The 17,327-nt window shown below is 44.3% G+C and overlaps 2 protein-coding genes across 4 annotated transcripts in view; one reads left to right on the forward strand and one right to left on the reverse strand.

Moving 5' to 3' along the window:
- Positions 1 to 436, reverse strand: part of brip1 (BRCA1 interacting helicase 1) — a 533,845-nt gene extending 533,409 nt beyond the window's left edge. For all 3 annotated transcript variants that reach the window (XM_070856933.1, XM_070856935.1, XM_070856934.1), the window contains exon 1: positions 353 to 436. The gene's annotated coding sequence lies outside the window, so the exon portion shown is untranslated. The remainder of the gene's footprint in view (positions 1 to 352) is intronic.
- A 364-nt stretch (positions 437 to 800) lies between these two features.
- Positions 801 to 17,327, forward strand: part of ints2 (integrator complex subunit 2) — a 54,725-nt gene continuing 38,198 nt past the window's right edge. The window contains exons 1-9 of the mRNA XM_070856936.1: positions 801 to 1,135; positions 3,191 to 3,498; positions 4,160 to 4,298; positions 6,875 to 6,977; positions 9,302 to 9,415; positions 9,976 to 10,106; positions 11,705 to 11,878; positions 14,613 to 14,842; positions 17,058 to 17,183. Coding sequence (XP_070713037.1) covers positions 3,206 to 3,498; positions 4,160 to 4,298; positions 6,875 to 6,977; positions 9,302 to 9,415; positions 9,976 to 10,106; positions 11,705 to 11,878; positions 14,613 to 14,842; positions 17,058 to 17,183 — 1,310 coding nt within the window. The 5' untranslated portion in view covers positions 801 to 1,135; positions 3,191 to 3,205. The remainder of the gene's footprint in view (positions 1,136 to 3,190; positions 3,499 to 4,159; positions 4,299 to 6,874; positions 6,978 to 9,301; positions 9,416 to 9,975; positions 10,107 to 11,704; positions 11,879 to 14,612; positions 14,843 to 17,057; positions 17,184 to 17,327) is intronic.

The raw sequence follows: 17,327 nt of genomic DNA on the forward strand, positions 1-17,327 counted from the left end.
TCATGTGGACCAGTAAACACCAGCATGAACCAGTTGGGCCGAATGGCCTGTGGTGTAAATTCTATGCAACAAAGTTTACACTTTATGCACTGGGGGTCATGGAGCCGGTGCAATCGGTAAGGGCAGAGCTGATGGGTGATGGAGACTTGGTGCGGCCAAATTTTCCACAAGTGAGAGTGCACGGATGGTGGGAGCCTGCAGGCGGATGATGACAAGGAGCAAACATTCGCCCATCTCCTGCAAAATTCGCTTCAGTCATGTTTAGCTTGAATGAGTTTTTTTTTTAAATCATGGTTTATGAGGCATAATGCGCCTCTAATTAACTTCATTTTTCTAAAATGATTTTACTCACAGTTCTCCAGTTATTTTTTTAACTTCAGAGGCAAAAATCGAACAACATCACTTCGCGCCTTCAGCTCGTGATCAGCACGCACGCGCGCGACGCGGAGCCCGGATCATGACGGAAAACAAGCTGCGGGGCCAATCAGCAGTCGGCTCGCATATCCGCAGCCAATCGGCGGTACGATCGACAGCCATTTTTTTTTGCACCAATCGGCGTAGAAATATTGTAGCCAATCAGCGATTTGTCATGGATTGGGGGGGGGGGGGTGTCGCCAATCGGTCAGTGGACGCTGAGTGACAGCGCAAATGAGCCAATAGATAAGCGGGAAGCGTTATGACCAATTGGCACTCGAGTCGGGGAGGGGCGGGAAGAACGAGCCGAATTCGAAATGGTGATAGGCCCTCACGGGTAGTTGCTATGGTTACCCCAGTAAGGCCCACAATCCCGTGTGGCGGGTGGTACGGTGTCTCCAGTGCGATAGTCAAAACTGAGCCGAGTTTTCGTCTCGTCAGATGCACTCAGCAACCAATAAAGAAACCATTGATGAAAATCAGATATTATATATACTATTTTCCCCCTCAGCTTGAAACATTTTTGTAACTGGAACGATCTGAGACTATTTAGTTAAACTTCAGTCTCTCCAGTTGCAGGAGGAGGGATGGCGAAGCCCCCGAACGCGATGCGTTTTTCGGCTAACCGGATTACGTGACTTCGGGGACTGAGTTAGAACTAGGCCCCGTTCATCAATTTTCCCCTTTTTTAAAAAAAAATCATTATTTGGTTCCTAAAAAGGTATGTAATTTATGTTTTTAAAAGAATAATCGGTGAATATTTTATTATAGTTAAGTGGGGTGTCGAGACAATTTACTAGGAAAGTTTTTCTGTGACAGAATAATTTAAAATCTTTGTTATTTCTGTAGGCAACATTTAATCGAGTGTTTATTGCACATTAAGACAATAGGAATTCATTGCTCTCAATGTTTTAAATCATTTTTATTTAAAAAAATATGTGCATCAAGGTAATTATAAAGTATAAATCATTTAGTTAATTTTCTTGGTTTCAAACTTTAAAAGGTTTCTGCAGACTATGAATAGGCCCGATACACAGGAAGTCCTTGTGAAGCAACATGTTTCCTGTCAACTTGGTGGGATTTTTGTTTTCTTTCTAACTGTCCACTTTCTTGGATTTGCTTTCACAATGACATTAGGATCACTATTTGGTTGTCAAGAACCGAGCACATTTGGAAAACGGAGCAATAAAAAATAATTGCCAGCAAATATCGTGTACTTGTGTTTACGTACTGCTGACAAATCCTGTCATGGAAACCAGCAGCGAAGCTCATGTGCAAATTTTGTTTGATGCAGACAAGCGTCAGAAGTCTTTCAGAATTTATTATTCCAAAATTCCAGAGCTTACCAATCTTTTGATGATAAATATATTAGTGGATCAATCTATGTTCAGGGGTGACCTAATTGAGTTATTTAAAATGATAAAGGGATTCAGTAGGGTAGGTACAGAGAAATTATTTCTTCTGGTGGGGGAATCCAGAACGAGGGGGGTTGGGGGTCATAATCTTAAAAATAGAGCTAGTCTATTCAGGAGTAAAATCAGATAGCATTTCACAAAGGGTAGTGGACATTTGGAATTCTCTTTCCCCAAAAGGCTGTGGATGTGTGAAATTTTCAAGACTGAGATTGATTTTTGATGGGTAATGGTATCCAGGGATATGGGGCAACGGTGGATAATTGAGTTGCGGTGCAGAGCAGCCATGAACTGAATGGCCTACTCCTGTTGTGAATATTCTTATGTTCCTAAGAAAGGGTGTAGGAGGTGACCAAAGATAAATCTTGAGTGATGCCAAATATGGATTTTTAAAACCTTATAGATTGCAGTGGGAAGGAAAAACTGAGGGAGGTAATCTGTTTCATAGTTTTGTGGTCCTGAGAAATGATGAGTTAAAGTAAGGACACTCTGCAATAAATCTAGATTTCAGCACTGTATAGGAACATAGTTTGCACTGATAGGGGGGGGGGGAGACTAGAACTAGAACTAGAGGGCATAATCTTAGAATAAGGGGCCACCCATTTAAAACTGAGATGAGGAGGAATTTCTTCTGAGGGTAGTAAATCTGTGGAATTCGCTGCCTCAGAGGGCTGTGGAAGCTGGGTCATTGAATACGTTTAAGTCAGAGATAAACAGTTTCTTAACCGATAAGGGAATAAGGGGTTATGGGGAGTGGGCAGGGAAGTGACCCGAGTCCATGATCAGATCAACCATGATCGTATTAAATGGTGGAGCAGTCTCGGGGGGGGGGGCCATATGGCCTACTCCTGCTCCTATTTCGTATATTCTTATGTAGATTTCAACGCTGTATGGGAACAGGAGTAAGCCATTTAGCCTCTTGAGCCTGTTCTTCCATTCAATTAGATCATGGCTCATCTGTGACCTAACTCCATATACCTGCCTTTGCCCCATATCCCTTAATACCTTTGGTTAACAAAAATCTATCAATCTCTGATTTAAAATTATTAATTAATTGCTGTTTGTGGAAGAGTGTTCCAAACTTCTACCACCCTTTGTGTGTAGAAGTGTTTCCTAATTTCACTCCTGAAAGGTCTGGCTCTAATTTTTAGCCTATGCCCCTGAGTCCTAGACTGTAGGGACATAGCGAGGAGGAGGTGCATGTGGGACAAGGAACAAGTTCCAAAGAACATGATATGCAAGCACTGAGGAACACTTCTGAAGTTGGCACATTTTGGAATAGTTTTCTGGTGACGTTGTAAAGCTGCTGCATTCCCCTGATGTATTATGTTGAAAAGGACTATCAAATGTTGTTTTCTGTTTAGGTGCCTTCGGTGAAGATGACTGAGTTTACATGCCTTCAGTTTGTGAGTTCCTTTGCGTTTGAGGCGATGCAGAAGGTGGATGTGGTAAAGCTGGCGGCTCTGAGTGATCCAGAGCTGAGGCTGCTATTGCCCTGCCTGGTGAGAATGGCTCTTTGTGCCCCAGCTGATCAGAGCGAGGCCTGGGCTCAAGACAAAAAACTCATCCTGCGTCTCCTGTCGGGGGTCGAGGCTGTCAACTCTATTGTGGCTTTATTATCGGTGGATTTTCATGCACTAGAGCAGGATGCTACCAAAGAACAACAGCTGAGGTATATATTGCACATCCCAAGTTAATATAAACATTGAGTTATTGTTAAGTTCTCTCAATTCCTCAACAGCCCAATTGGTAAATGCACCATCTGTTGGGAGCTAAACGGCATGAACCAAGACGTTAGGTTAATATTACAATTGTAACCCAGAGATGGTAGCAATCGCCTCTGAGTCAGAAGGTTGTAGATTCAAGTCCCACTTCAGAGATTTGAGCACATAATCCAGGCTGACATTCCAGTACGGAGGGAGTGCTGGACTGTCGGAGGTGCTGTCTTTTGGATGAGACATTAAACCAAGGCCCCGTCTGCTCTCTCGGGTGAATGTAAAAGATCCCATTGCACTATTTCGAAGAGAAGGGGAGTTCTCCCCAGTTTCATGGCCAAAATTTATCCCTCAAACAACATAGAATCATAGATTCAGCAGCACTAAAACAGATTATCTGGCCATTATCTCATTGCTGTTTGTAGGACCTTGCAGTAAATAAATTGGCTGCCATGTTTCCTACATTATAACAATGACTACATTTCAAAATGTTGCACTTTCGGACGTTCTGAGGTAGTGAAAGGCGGTGCATAAATCTAAGTCTTTCTTTCTTTACTTACCCTACCGTAACTTGTTTTTATAGAATGTTTCATAAAGCCTTTACTTTCCTCTTGACAGGCACAAGTTAGGTGGAGCAAATGGAGAGAGTATCCTGGTGTCACAGCTGCAGCATGGCCTGGCATTGGAGTTTGAACACAGTGACTCTCCTCGTCGCCTGCGACTAGCCCTCAGTGAACTGCTGGTGATCATGAACAAGGTAATGGAGGAGGGCCTGAATGAATCCGAGGTAGAAACTTGTGTTCCTTGGCAGCTTACTCCTCGGCATTCCCATTAGCCAGGTTCAGATAAGCACCTACCAAGCGTGCTCTCTGCCCTTGGAGGGGACTGAACCTTTCCTCGCCCAAAATCCACACATACATACTTAGCAGTAGGGTAGTCACTGGATAGCAAGCAGAACCCTTACTGCAACCTACATAAACCAGGTACAATTGCAACAATAATTTTATCAGTATAACCAAAAAAACAAAAGTTATTCAGGGAAGAGCCACATTCACAAATGATGTCCCCGACTGAATCAGGGCATTGTTCTGGTTTTTGCTCTTGCTGAATTCAACAACAACAACTTGTATTTATATAGCGCCTTTAATGTAGTAAAAGTCCCAAGGCGCTTCTAAGGAGTATTATAAGACACACAAATTGATGAGAAATTAGTGCAGGTGACCTAAAGCTTGGTCAAAGAGGTAGGTTTTAAGGAGCATCTTAAAGGAGGAAAGAGAGGCAGAGATGTTTAGGGAGGGAATGCCTGAATGAATGATGAAATGGCTGTTACAGCCACTTACTGTTTTTTCTTGATCTACAGTTTACAGATATGGGACAAAATGCTAAGAATGACCACCTGGGGAGGGGTTGTGTGGATAGTGGTAGTGCTGCTACCACCCATGATGCTGTACATAGGAATTGCTTGATGAAGAAAGACCAAAATGCATCTAGTTCGTCTTCTACCGTCCTGGTAGTCGCATGACAAAACAATACTGGGGTTGTTGACTGATTCTAGCAATCATTCCCCATCAATGAATCTACAACGGACCCAGACATGAGGCGAGGAAAACCCCCAGAGGTCCAAAGTTATCTGTTCCTCCCAAGCCATACTACACTCACCACACGCCATGTCTCAAATTATTCATACACTAGATCCCCAAATTTTATTTTCTGAAAGAAATCTGAATTTTCATTTCAATGAATCAATACTAACTTCTTCCACCATCTCCTTGGGGAGTCTATCCCTGTATCCATGGCAGAAGTCAGTGCCCTCAGGAGAAGATTGGAGGAAAAAAAGATGAAATGGCATATTTTTGTCAGACATCAATTCTACAGAGAATGAGGCCACAGTTTTGCAATTCTATTGTTTGCAGAGAAACACAGGAGAGATTTAATTCCATCTCTTTATATAGGTTGGTCCCAATACTTCAGCACAAAGCCAAGGCTGACACTTCAGAGCAATACTAAGGGAGTAGTGCATGGCTGGATGTGTCATCTTTCAGATGAAACGTTAAATTGAGGGCCTGTCTACCTGTTCTATTTGAAGAAGAGCAAGGAAGGGTTCCCAGTCCTAGCCAACGCACCAAAAAGGATTAACTGGTTATTTGTGGTGGCATCTTGTGTGCAATTTTGCCTCCATAACAACAGTAACTACACTTCAAAAGTCAGTCACTGGTTGCGCTTTAGGACATCCTAAAGACATGAAAAACACAACGTAAATGTAAATTTTTCCTTTTCTAATGGCGGTAATACAACAATGTCATCGTCATCATAGGCGGTTCACTCGAACGAGGATGACTTGCTTCCACGAGTTCACAGGTGTTTCAATGAAGGACCCAATGTTCCAGTCCTGAACTCCAATTGAGGGGGTGGAAGATGCCTGTGCGTGGATTTTTTAACGTGTGGTGACTGTTGCACACCAGCCACCACACGGGCTTGACAAAGCTAGGTCTTTATCCAGTGGCAAGGGTTAACCAGGACGACTGGAGACCTGCTCTGCTGCACGGACCTAGCGGGCGCACATATCGCAGTGTGGCCTGGCCCGTGCTGCCCCCGGGCCCTCGGCTCTTCTGGGCTCCGTACCCTCATTTGCCGCACCTCCGCCACAATTTCTCACCGCTCCTCCATCAAACATTCGCCTCACCTCCGCCGCGATCTCACACCGCTCCTCCGCCACAATCTCTCACTGCTCCTACGCCATGATCTGTTGCCGTACCTTCGCCACAAACTCTCACCGCTCATCCGCCCCGACCTTCCCACTCCTCTGTACCTGAGCCCCGCCGATGTTCCTGCCCACGCTCCAAAAACGGCGCAAAGCTCTGTTAAAGTACCTTTTATGAGAGCTGACCCCAGTATTTTAAATTGTCAGTGGCACAGTGATGCCACATAGTGGCGAGATGTGGATTAGCACCCTCTTCCCCCGCATAGATCTATTGCGAATTTGTGCTCCTCTCTGAACGTTGCTGTGGAATTTTTAACATCCTCCTGAACCACTAGAACAGGCTCTCCATTTAATATCTCCAGTTCCCAATCTCGAGTGTACTTTAAAAGTACAGGTTTTTCTACAGGGAGGGTGAAAACAGTCTTGAGAGGCAGCAATACTTGGGCGGCCTCAACACCAAGCCATCCTCTAAAGCAGCAGGGGCCTGGTAGCAAGTCTGCAACCCATATCTTCAGGCAGGGAAGGCACTTGGGACGGGAAGACTAAGAGGAAGAAGGGAGCAGAGAAAATCATTTTAAAAACTAATTTAAATTAACACAAACATTGTGATTTATTTTTTGTGTGTGTTGAAGGTGTCTGATACAAATGGAGAATTTTTTATGAAGTCTTCAGAACTGTTTGAGAGCCCGGTGTATCTGGACGAAGTTGCAGATGTGCTGTGTATCCTTCAAGCAGGTAAGATTTATATTACCTAGGATATACGGCACAGAAACAGACTATTTTGGCCCAACCAGTCTGTGCCAGCATTTATGCTCCACTCGCGCCTCCTCTCGTCTTTCCTCATCTAACCCGATCAACATAACCCTCTTCAACATTCCCTTCTCTCTTCCCATAAATGCATCGATACTATTCGCTTCAACCAATCCCTGTGGTAGCAAGTTCCACATTCTCACTACTCTCTGGGTAATAAAGTTACTTCTGAGCCTTTATTGGATTTCTTGGTGATTATCTTACATGGATGGCCTCTAGTTTTGCTCTTTCCCCACAAGTGGAAATATTCTCTCTGTGTCCACCCTGTCAAAACCTTTCATAATTTTAAAGACCTCTATTAGGTCCTCACCCCTCAGCCGTCTCTTTTCCCTGTTAATCCTTTCCTGATAGGTATACCCTTGCTTTTTTGATATAGAAACATAGAAAATAGGTGCAGGAGCAGGCCAATCGGCCTTCGAGCCTGCACCACCATGCAATGAGTTCATGGCTGAACATGCAACTTCAGTACCCCATTCCTGCTTTCTCGCCATACCCCTTGATCCCCCTAGTAGTAAGGACTACATCTAACTCCTTTTTGAATTATTTAGTGAATTGGCCTCAACAACTTTCTGTGGTAGAGAATTCCACAGGTTCACCACTCTCTGGGTGAAGAAGTTTCTCCTCATCTCGGTCCTAAATGGCTTACCCCTTATCCTTAGACTGTGACCCCTGGTTCTGGGCTTCCCCAACATTGGGAACATTCTTCCTGCATCTAACCTGTCTAAACCCATCAGAATTTTAAACGTTTCTATGTCCCCTGACTCTACATTCTCTGACCTTATTCATTGGTCTATCATCCTTGTAAATCTCTACACCCTCTCCAGTGCCTCCATACCCTTTTTATAATATGGTGACCAGAATTGCACGCAGTACACCATGTGGTCTAACCAAGCTTCGATACAAGTTTAGCATAACTTCTCTACTTTTCAATTCTATCCCTCTAGAAATAAACCCTCGTGCTTGGTTTGCTTTTTTATGGCATTGTTAACCTGTGTCGCAACATTTAGTGATTTGTGTATTTGTACTCCGAGATCCCTTTGCTCCTCTAACGCAGCTAGACTCGCACCCTCGAAGTAATAAGTGACCTCCCTATTCTTCCTACCAAAATGTAATACCTCACATTTATCTGTGTTGAGCTTCATTTGCCAATTCTATGCCCAATCTTCAAGTTTATTAATGTCCTCCTGTAATTTATTGCAGTTCTTCTCAGTATTGACTATCTTCCCCACCCCCCCCCACCAACAAAAAAATTTTGGTATCATCCGCAAAATTAGAAATTGTGTTTTTGATTCCAAAGTCTAAGTTGTGAACAACAGTGGTCCCAGCACTGATCCTTGTGGAACACCATTACCCACCTTCTGCCACTCTGAAAAGCTACCTTTTACCCCAACTGTCTGCTTTTTGTCTTGAAGCCAGCTAGCTATCTATTCTGCTACCTGTCCCCTGACTCTACATTCTCTGACATTAATTAGTCTATTATGGGGTACCTTATTGAAGGCCTTATGAAAATCTAGATTAATTACATCTACTGCACTACCCTTGTCTACTCTCTCTGTTACCTCTTCAAAAAATTCAATGAGATTGAGCAAGCAAGACTTTCCCTTTTGAAATCCATGTTGACTATTTTATTTTTGGTTTCTAGATATTCTTCTATATTCGCCTTTAGTAGGAATTCCATTATTTTTCCTACCACTGATGTTAAGCTGACTGGTCTATAATTCCCTGGACATGTTCTATCTCCCTTCTTAAATATAGGTATCACATTGGCTATCTGCCAGTCCTCTGGCGCTACACCTTGTTCTAACGAATTATTAAATATGTGTAGTAATGCCTCTGCTATCTCCTGCCTAGACTCAAAATGCATGTATGTAATCCGTCCAGGCCAGGAGTTTTATCCTCGAGACAACATCATTTAGACGAGATGTTGATCTGTCATTCGCTGCAGAACATCAGAAGCAGTGGAGTGTTTCCCAGTAATGCTGACGATAACCTGAAATACAAGTGGCCGTTGACATAGCCAATCTGATAGCAGAACCCAGTCTGCTAATGGACCATCCCGTCCAGTATCAGGGAATTGAAAATAACTCACCAATTTGGAGAAAGTCAATAATCTGCTTATCCTAGTTTCCCCGGTACCTTTGTACAATTTTCGTTGGATGTAAATAGCAATTCATTTTCCAAAATAAAACCCTTGGTGTAGCACAGAATACTGTTAATATATAATTGATATGCTTTAATTCCCCCCACAGAGCTTCCATCACTGTTGCCAATTACTGAAGTAGCTGAGGCTCTATTGCATGTTCGGAATGGATCCTGGTTCATGTGTTTGTTGGTGGCCAACGTCCCTGATAGCTTCAATGAAGGTAAAATTCTTCCTTTAACACTGTCACTGGAGTAATAAACAACCTGTGAAAATCCAAGCGACCACTTGTAAATACTTTATTTTGTTCTATAGGCATTTCTGTTCGTTCTTGCCAAGATCATTCACTTGGGTGTCGGGGGGGTAGGGAGAGATAATCACAAAGTATCAAAAGTGCCATTATGCCACCTCCTGAAGGGTGGCCGAGTGATGAGCTTAGAGGGTTGTGCTGTCTTCTCGTCCTATTCTCAGCCATATTCTCATGAAGCAGCTCAGAATGGGACCCAATTATTTTTGTGTGGAAGGTGTATTCCTCCTGCTCTCCACCAGGGCCACTTCTGGTAGTTGGTTATAAGGTGGCAGAGGTCTAGGGACTCGTTATCTGTCCACCTACTTAGCCAAAGGTGGCGCTTGGCATTGGGGAGGTTCATGCAACGGAAGACAAATAGTAATTTAAAATATAGCTATAAATATAATCATGCTCTGATTTTTGCCAAATCGTGATTTTTCCCCCTGTGACAATATTGTGGGTTTGTGTGTAACACGGAACCTTTTGTTGTTCAGTTTGCAGGGGCTTAATAAAAAATGGTGAGCGGCAGGATGAGGAGAGTGTCGGGGGTCGGCGCAGAACCGAGGCGCTTCGACAGCTGTGCAAGATGAATCCTACCCAAGCCTTAAATGTCCGAGCCATGGTGGTAAGCGATAATTTTGCACTTTGTACTTTGTCCACAGGCACTGGCAGAAAGACCTCCAATCTAGAGACCACAGTGATCAGCTCAAGTCCCAGCGCTCTAATAAAAACAGATAATACTGGAGTTAAATCGACAGGTCAGGCAGCATCTGTGGAGAGAAAAACAAAGTTAACATTTCAAGTCCCAGTGCTGCATGACATTTTGTATCTGTGGTTAATTTTCAGTCGGTATCTGCTTGACCAACTCACAGCAGTGGAGTGGAGCAGTGTAACATTTCATCGATCTGCTCAACTTGAGAACAAGTCCATTTTCGTTCAGGCCGGCAGTAGACCTGAGTGGATTTGGTGTTAGCCCTTAAAGAGGATACGATTTGCTCAGCTGCCTGCTGATGACACTGCTGAGTCTTCACCACTGCAGAGATCCGGGAATTAATTTTTGTAGCGTAGTTGTCTGTAAATATAATGAAAACTGTACATCTAGCACGTATCTAAATCCATCCATGCAAATTTCAGCCTCGCACTTAAAAAAAAAAGAGAACAACGAAGAAAGAAAGCCAGTTGCTTTGGGGTCAATTGACGCTTTTAAAAGGGAGCAGAATCATTATCTGTTGAGAATGAGGTTTGAGAGTTGTATAGAGCTAATAGCCTGGAGTTGTGCTGGTAATTCGCCAAAAACCGAGTAAACCAGCAAGGAATTTCAAGTGCAAATTACATCGGGTGCAAATCGAATTTCCGCGATCTTTTGTGCTATTTTTAAAAACGTTGCGCTGGAAGCAAGCCCCGCCCACAAAACTGGCCACACCCCCAGGATGAATTAATCACCATGGAAAGTTTCCGCTAATTGTGCCGTTTTAAGCCTTCGAAGAGGCTGTTAAAATTAAGCTGTTTTTGTTCAGGCGCAAGGGCACTAATAGGCACCTTTTTAAAAGCTTTTAAATATATTTTTTTAATTTGCTAAGTAACGGACTACTGTGCACAGATGTAACTAGCAAACGGTTCTGTATAGTTTTTTTTATAAAGTTCTTTTCAGTTCAGTTCAGGGATGGGCGATAAATGCGGCCTTGCCAGCAATGCCTGCATCCCAGGAACAAATTTTTTTTTAAATGTAAAATCGGGTTACTCTCAGGTGGTGAACTAGACACTGATTAAAAATGCTTTTTTTTGGTGAATCACCCGTTTTCAGCTGCATTTATAAAACTGCACCAGGTTGCCACTCTTAAATATATCGAGGAATATTTTTTAATGCAAGAAAATTTTGTTTTTAAAATTGCGTTCTAAAACGCTGCCCGATTGCACTGGTTCATGGATTATTTTAAGTTTGGTAAGTAAATGAGTTTGAGCGGAAATTTGAGGAAAAAAATTAACTTTGGAAAACAAGTACAATTTGCGATCGGATCGGTGATTCTGCCCAAAGCGGGAACTTGGCCAATAATACCACTTGATTTTTTTTTCTAAGGAAGATAGGAATAGGAACATGGTGCTCACTAACCTAGAGGATCAACAGGAGCAGAGGTAGAATAATCAGACATGGATTGTGGAAGGAGCGGGCTGAATGGCCTTTTCTGACTCTGGATTTTCTTACCTTTTTGTATTGTGTATCAGGTGGAGGAGTGCCACCTCCCAGGCCTCGGAGTGGCCCTGACCCTGGATCAATGCAGGAATGACGGCTCCGAAGATAGTGTCACTGACCTGGTCTCGTTTGTTAGTGGCTTGTTACTGGGAACTAACGCTAAAGTGAGAACCTGGTTTGGAATGTTCATCCGCAATGGACAGCAGGTGAGGAGTAGGGACAGACTGAAGGAGTGGCCGTGTGCAAATTAGCCTCGTCGGCCTGATTTGGAAAATTAGTTTGCAATCTGAGGAGCAAACCTTGTCTGCTGTGGCTCAGTGGGTAGCACACTCGCCTCTGAGTCAGAAGGTTGTGGGTTCAAATCACACTCCAGGGACTTGAGCACAAAAAATCTAGGCTGACACTCCAGTGCAGTGCTGAAGCAGCGCCGCACTGTCCGAGGTGCCGTCTTTCGGATGAGACGTTAAACCTAGGTCCCATCTGCTCTCTCAAGTGGATATATAATCTCCCACGGCACTATTTCGAAGAAGAGCAGGGGAGTTATCCCTGGTGTCCTAGCCAATATTTATTTATCCCTCAATCAACATAACAAAAAACCAGATTATCTGTACCACATTGCTGTTTGTGGGAGCTTGCTTGTGTGCAAATTGGCTGCTGCATTTCCTACATTACAACAATGACTACACTCCAAATGTACTTCACTGACTGTAAAACGCTTTGAGACATCCAGTGGTCGTGTAAGGCGCTGTATAAATCCAAGTCTTATTTCTTTATTTCTTCAACAGGTCTACAGGATACCCACGACTTTGTACAGTACAATGAATAGATTCCTCTTGTTTAATTTTGTTTTAATTCTCGTTTTTTTTTTTTAAACATTAGAGCACGAACCAGGGAGAAACACTTGAGACAACCCAGTATGTCATATGTGCTAAAGCCACAGTGCAATAGTTCGTCATGACATGCTTATGTTCTACGTTCATGCATGCACTCTAATTCTGGCCTCTTACGCATCCCCGATTTCCACCATTGGTGGCCGTACCTTCAGCTGCCTAAGCTCTGGAATTTCCCCTCTGAACCTCTCCGCCTTTCCTTCCTCCTTTCTTTTCCCATCTTCTCAGTCACAGACAAAATCATCTCTGTTCACCAATCACCCCTGTGCTCGCCGACCCACGTTGCCTCTCGGTCTACCAATTTTAAACTTCTCATCTCATGTTCACATCCCTCCATGGCCTCTGCCCTCCCTATCTCTCTGTAACCTCCTCCAGCTGTACAACCCTCCAAGAACTCTGCGTCCCTTGAACTCTGCCCTCTTGCCCATCCCCCACACACTTTGCTCCTCCTTTGGCGGTTGTCCCTTCAGCTGTCTCAGCCCTAAGCTATTGAATTAACCTTCTAAACCCCTTTGTCTCTCTATCTATCTCTCTCTAAGATGTTTCTTAAAAGCTACTTTGACTAAGCTTTTATCATCTGTCCAAACAGCTGCTTCTTTGGCTCGTATCAATATGTGTCTGATGAAGCACCTTGGGATGTTTTACTATGTTAAAGGCGCTTCCTTAAAGAAAGAGTGGATGATTTTGGAACTAATGAGGGTATTTTAGCTATGCGGAAAGATTGGAATATGCTAGGGTTGTTTTCTTTGGAACAGAGGAGGCTAAGGGGAGATTTAATTGAGGTGTATAAAATTGCGAGGGGATCTGGAACTCGCTGCCTGGACGAGTGGTGGATGCAGAAACCCTCACCACTTTTAAGAGATGGTTGGATGGGCACTTAAAGTGCAGTAACCTGCAGGGTTACGGATCTAGAGCTGGTTAATTGGGATTAGACTGGATGACCTTTTGTTGGACGGAGCAGATATAATGGTAAGTACTGCAGGGAATAGAATACGGCCAGGGTGATCTCCTGGACTAGTTTCGATTGCCTGGGTGGGTCAGGGAGGAATTTTCCCAGATTTTTTTCTCCTAAATTGGTCTGGGTTTTTATCTGGTTTTCTTTAAGGAAGCGCCTCCACTTTCTGTCGACTTTGATTTCCTCAAAATCTGTAAGTGTAATTTTAGTCCACATAGAAATTCCTTCTTGGTCTCATGTTATTGAACAATAACTTGCATTTATATAGCGCCTTTAACATAGTAAAACATCCCAAGGCGCTTCATCAGACACATATTGATACGAGCCAGGAGATCACATGGCTCCGGTTGGGGTGGAGTGTAGAATGTTTTAGTGTAAGGGGTGTCGCAGTTGTGGTGAGGCGAGTTGGTTGGGCTGGGTGCTCTTTGCCTTTCCGTCATTGTTCATAGGTTTATATGTAACCTTTAGGGCTGCTGACCAAGGGCCGTGTGGCTCTTTGTCGGCCGGCGCGGACACGATGGGCCGGAATGGCCTCCTGCGCTGTAAATTGCTATGTTTCGAGATAGAGTGGATAGGAAGGACTTGGCAAAGAGGTCAATAACCAGGAAACATACATTTAAAGTAATTAGTAGAAGGATTAGAGGGGAGTTGAGAATTCTTTTCACCCAGAGGTGTGGTGGGGGTCTGGAGTTCATTGCCTGAAAGGGTGGTAGAGGCAGACACCCTTACCGCATTTATAAAGTACTTAGATATGCACTTGAAGTGTCGTAACCCACATGGCTATGGACCAAGAGCTGGAATGTAGGATTAGGCTGGATAGCTCTTTTTCAGCCGGCGCGGACACGATGGACCGAAATGCCTCCTTCTGTGCCGTAAGTTTCTAAGATTCTATAATCACTTACCTGCCTTCCCAGCTGGGCAGTAGTGGGGAACAGAGACATGCAGGGGCGAGGGTTCTGTGGGAAAACTTTCCAGGCTTTATGTTCTCGGTAGTAGAGACTAGTGCACTTAGTTACTAACCTGCCAGTTTACTCCCCTTCCCAGTCAAACCTATTTGAGTGCAGAGTGTAATTCGCGAGTTGTGTTGTTGTGCAGCGGCGGCGGGAGCGCAGCAGCTCGGTGCTGTGGCAGATGAGGCGGCAGCTGCTTCTGGAACTCATGGCGATTCTCCCGACGGTCAGCAGTGGTCGCATTGGCGAGGACACGACCGACTCAGACATGGAGCCCAACATATCGGTGTACTCGGCACTGAAGGAGGAGAACGTGGTGAAGGCCAGCGCAATGCTGCGGCTCTACTGCGCACTCATGGGAATCGCTGGACTCAAGTACGGACTGAGATAATACTTAGTTCGAGCAGGGTTTATTGTTCAAGGGATATTGCAAGCAGGCTGTGTGTTACAGCTTACTGAATTCCCTATACAAAAGGGAACCAGAAGAAATTTGACGTTTCACCACTTTTGTGGGCAATGGCTTCAAAAGTCACAAAAAAAATAAGCTGTTAAATGGCAGTAGATAATTCTGCTGTTATAACCCATTTTTTGATATCTTGATCGTGTATGTGCTGTGTTTGTTGGGATAGATCTAGCATTGTATTCTGCTAAAAGAATGTAAAAAAATCCATATATGCTTTTGATGCGGGTCTATTACTTTGGGGATGGAATTTGTCTTGTGTTATCAACGGTGAGATATATATGCATGAAAATGTACACAAAAGGGCGCCAGTCAGCTCAACAAGCCATACAGACCAGCAAGGTTTCGGCTTCAATCCCTAGTTTGTTCTGGGTTAGTTGATCTGAGCTGGGATGGTGGTAGGGCTATTACAATCAGCTTTGCGGTCTCATGGATTAGAAAGAGTAGATTTGGTTGCCACACCTGGTTGATGTCCCCTGCTGGAAGTCCACATGTGTGGCCAATAACAGGATCAGGCTCACCTGTGTTGTTTCTTGGGATCAAATAGCATATCGACAATCACCATCAGCCCTGCACATGCATAATAGCAGCCCGAGTGATATACTGGAAAGTGACCAGATTCATGGAAACATACCCCAAAAAGAAGGGAAGGATAGAAGGAGAAAATACTGGTGGGGCACGAGGAGAAGGAAAATTCACATGCGGGTAAATACACACACCTTGCACGGAGGTGCACACACACAGTCACATTACTAGTGGACCCAGTATTGAGTCACCGTTTTCTGTGCAACTAACACCTGTTTCCCACGGTCGCTGCAGAGCCTCCAACAGTTGCTGTGCACTGTGATGCTGCCTCCTGCTTTACTGTCGCGCTCTTCCCCGCAATCTCTCCATATCGCCATACCCTTCCATGCTGAACGGTATTGCCGCCACAGCACAGTATAATATGTTACCGATGTACCCCTCCCTGCATTGTCTGTATATTACCGACTTACCCTTCCATTATCGCTGTACTTTCTTACTGATCGCGTATTCTACAGTATGTTACTGATGTTCCCCACCCCACAATCTCTGACACCCTACCATTATCACTGCTGTATTACTAATACTGCACCACAGCACATCACTCAGCCACCCGTCTGAGTTGTCATGTACAATAATATTGACATGATTTCTGTGAATTATATTATCGATCCACCATTCCACACTCTCCTGTGTAATATATCACTTGCCGCCCCCCCCCCCCCCTCATTAATCCTACCGTCTTGTGTGTAATCAGCAGCTCCTTTGATTGTCCTTTAGTGGCAAAAACAGAGAGACAGACTATTATCTGAATGTTGACAGATTAGGCAAAGGGGAGGTGCAACGAGACCTGGGTGTCATGGTACATCAGTCATTGAAGGTTGGCATGCAGGTACAGCAGGCGGTTAAGAAAGCAAATGGCACATTGGCCTTCATAAGCGAGGGGATTTGAGTACATGGGCAGGGAGGTGTTACTACAGTTGTACAGGGCCTTAGTGAGGCCACACCTGGAGTATTGTGTACAGTTTTGGTCTCCTAACTTGAGGAAGGACATTCTTGCTATTGAGGGAGTGCAGCTAAGGTTCACCAGACTGATTCCCGGGATGGCGGGACTGACATATCAAGAAAGACTGGATCAACTGGGCTTGTATTCACGAGTTCAGAAGAATAAGAGGGGATCTCATAGAAACGTTTAAAATTCTGACGGGTTTAGACAGGTTAGATGCAGGAAGAATGTTCCCAATGTTGGGGAAGCCCAGAACCAGGGGTCACAGTCTAAGGATAAGGGGTAAGCCATTTAGGACCGAGATGAGGAGAAACTTCTTCACCCAGAGAGTGGTGAACCTGTGGAATTCTCTACCACAGGAAGTGTTGAGGCCAATTCACTAAATATATTCAAAAAGGAGTTAGATGTAGTCCTTACTACTCGGGGGATCAAGGGGTATGGCGAGAAAGCAGGAATGGGGTACTGAAATTGCATGTTCAGCCATGAACTCATTGAATGGCATTGCAGGCTCGAAGGGCCGAATGGCCTACTGCTGCACCTATTTTCTATGTTTCTATGTCTCGGTATATTGTTGTAATGCTGTGTGTGATCTTGTCATCTAGGCCCACCGATGAGGAAGCTGAGCAGCTTTTACAGCTGATGACCAGCCGCCCACCAGCAACTCCAGCTGGCGTCCGCTTTGTGTCCCTGTCCTTCTGCATGCTGCTGGCATTTCCCAGTTTGGTTAGGTAAGTCGGAGATACACAGTTGGCTCGGCGTCCCAGGACTGGAAGGGGTAAAATCAGCCAGGGTTCCCACCAGGGATAAGCAATCGTGAATGTAGAATAGCTACTTGGGAAAGGTACTGGAGGGCTGTCGGTGCCTCTGAACTG

Source organism: Pristiophorus japonicus, chromosome 16, assembly GCF_044704955.1.
Source record: "Pristiophorus japonicus isolate sPriJap1 chromosome 16, sPriJap1.hap1, whole genome shotgun sequence".
Classification (NCBI taxonomy): Eukaryota; Metazoa; Chordata; class Chondrichthyes; family Pristiophoridae; genus Pristiophorus; species Pristiophorus japonicus.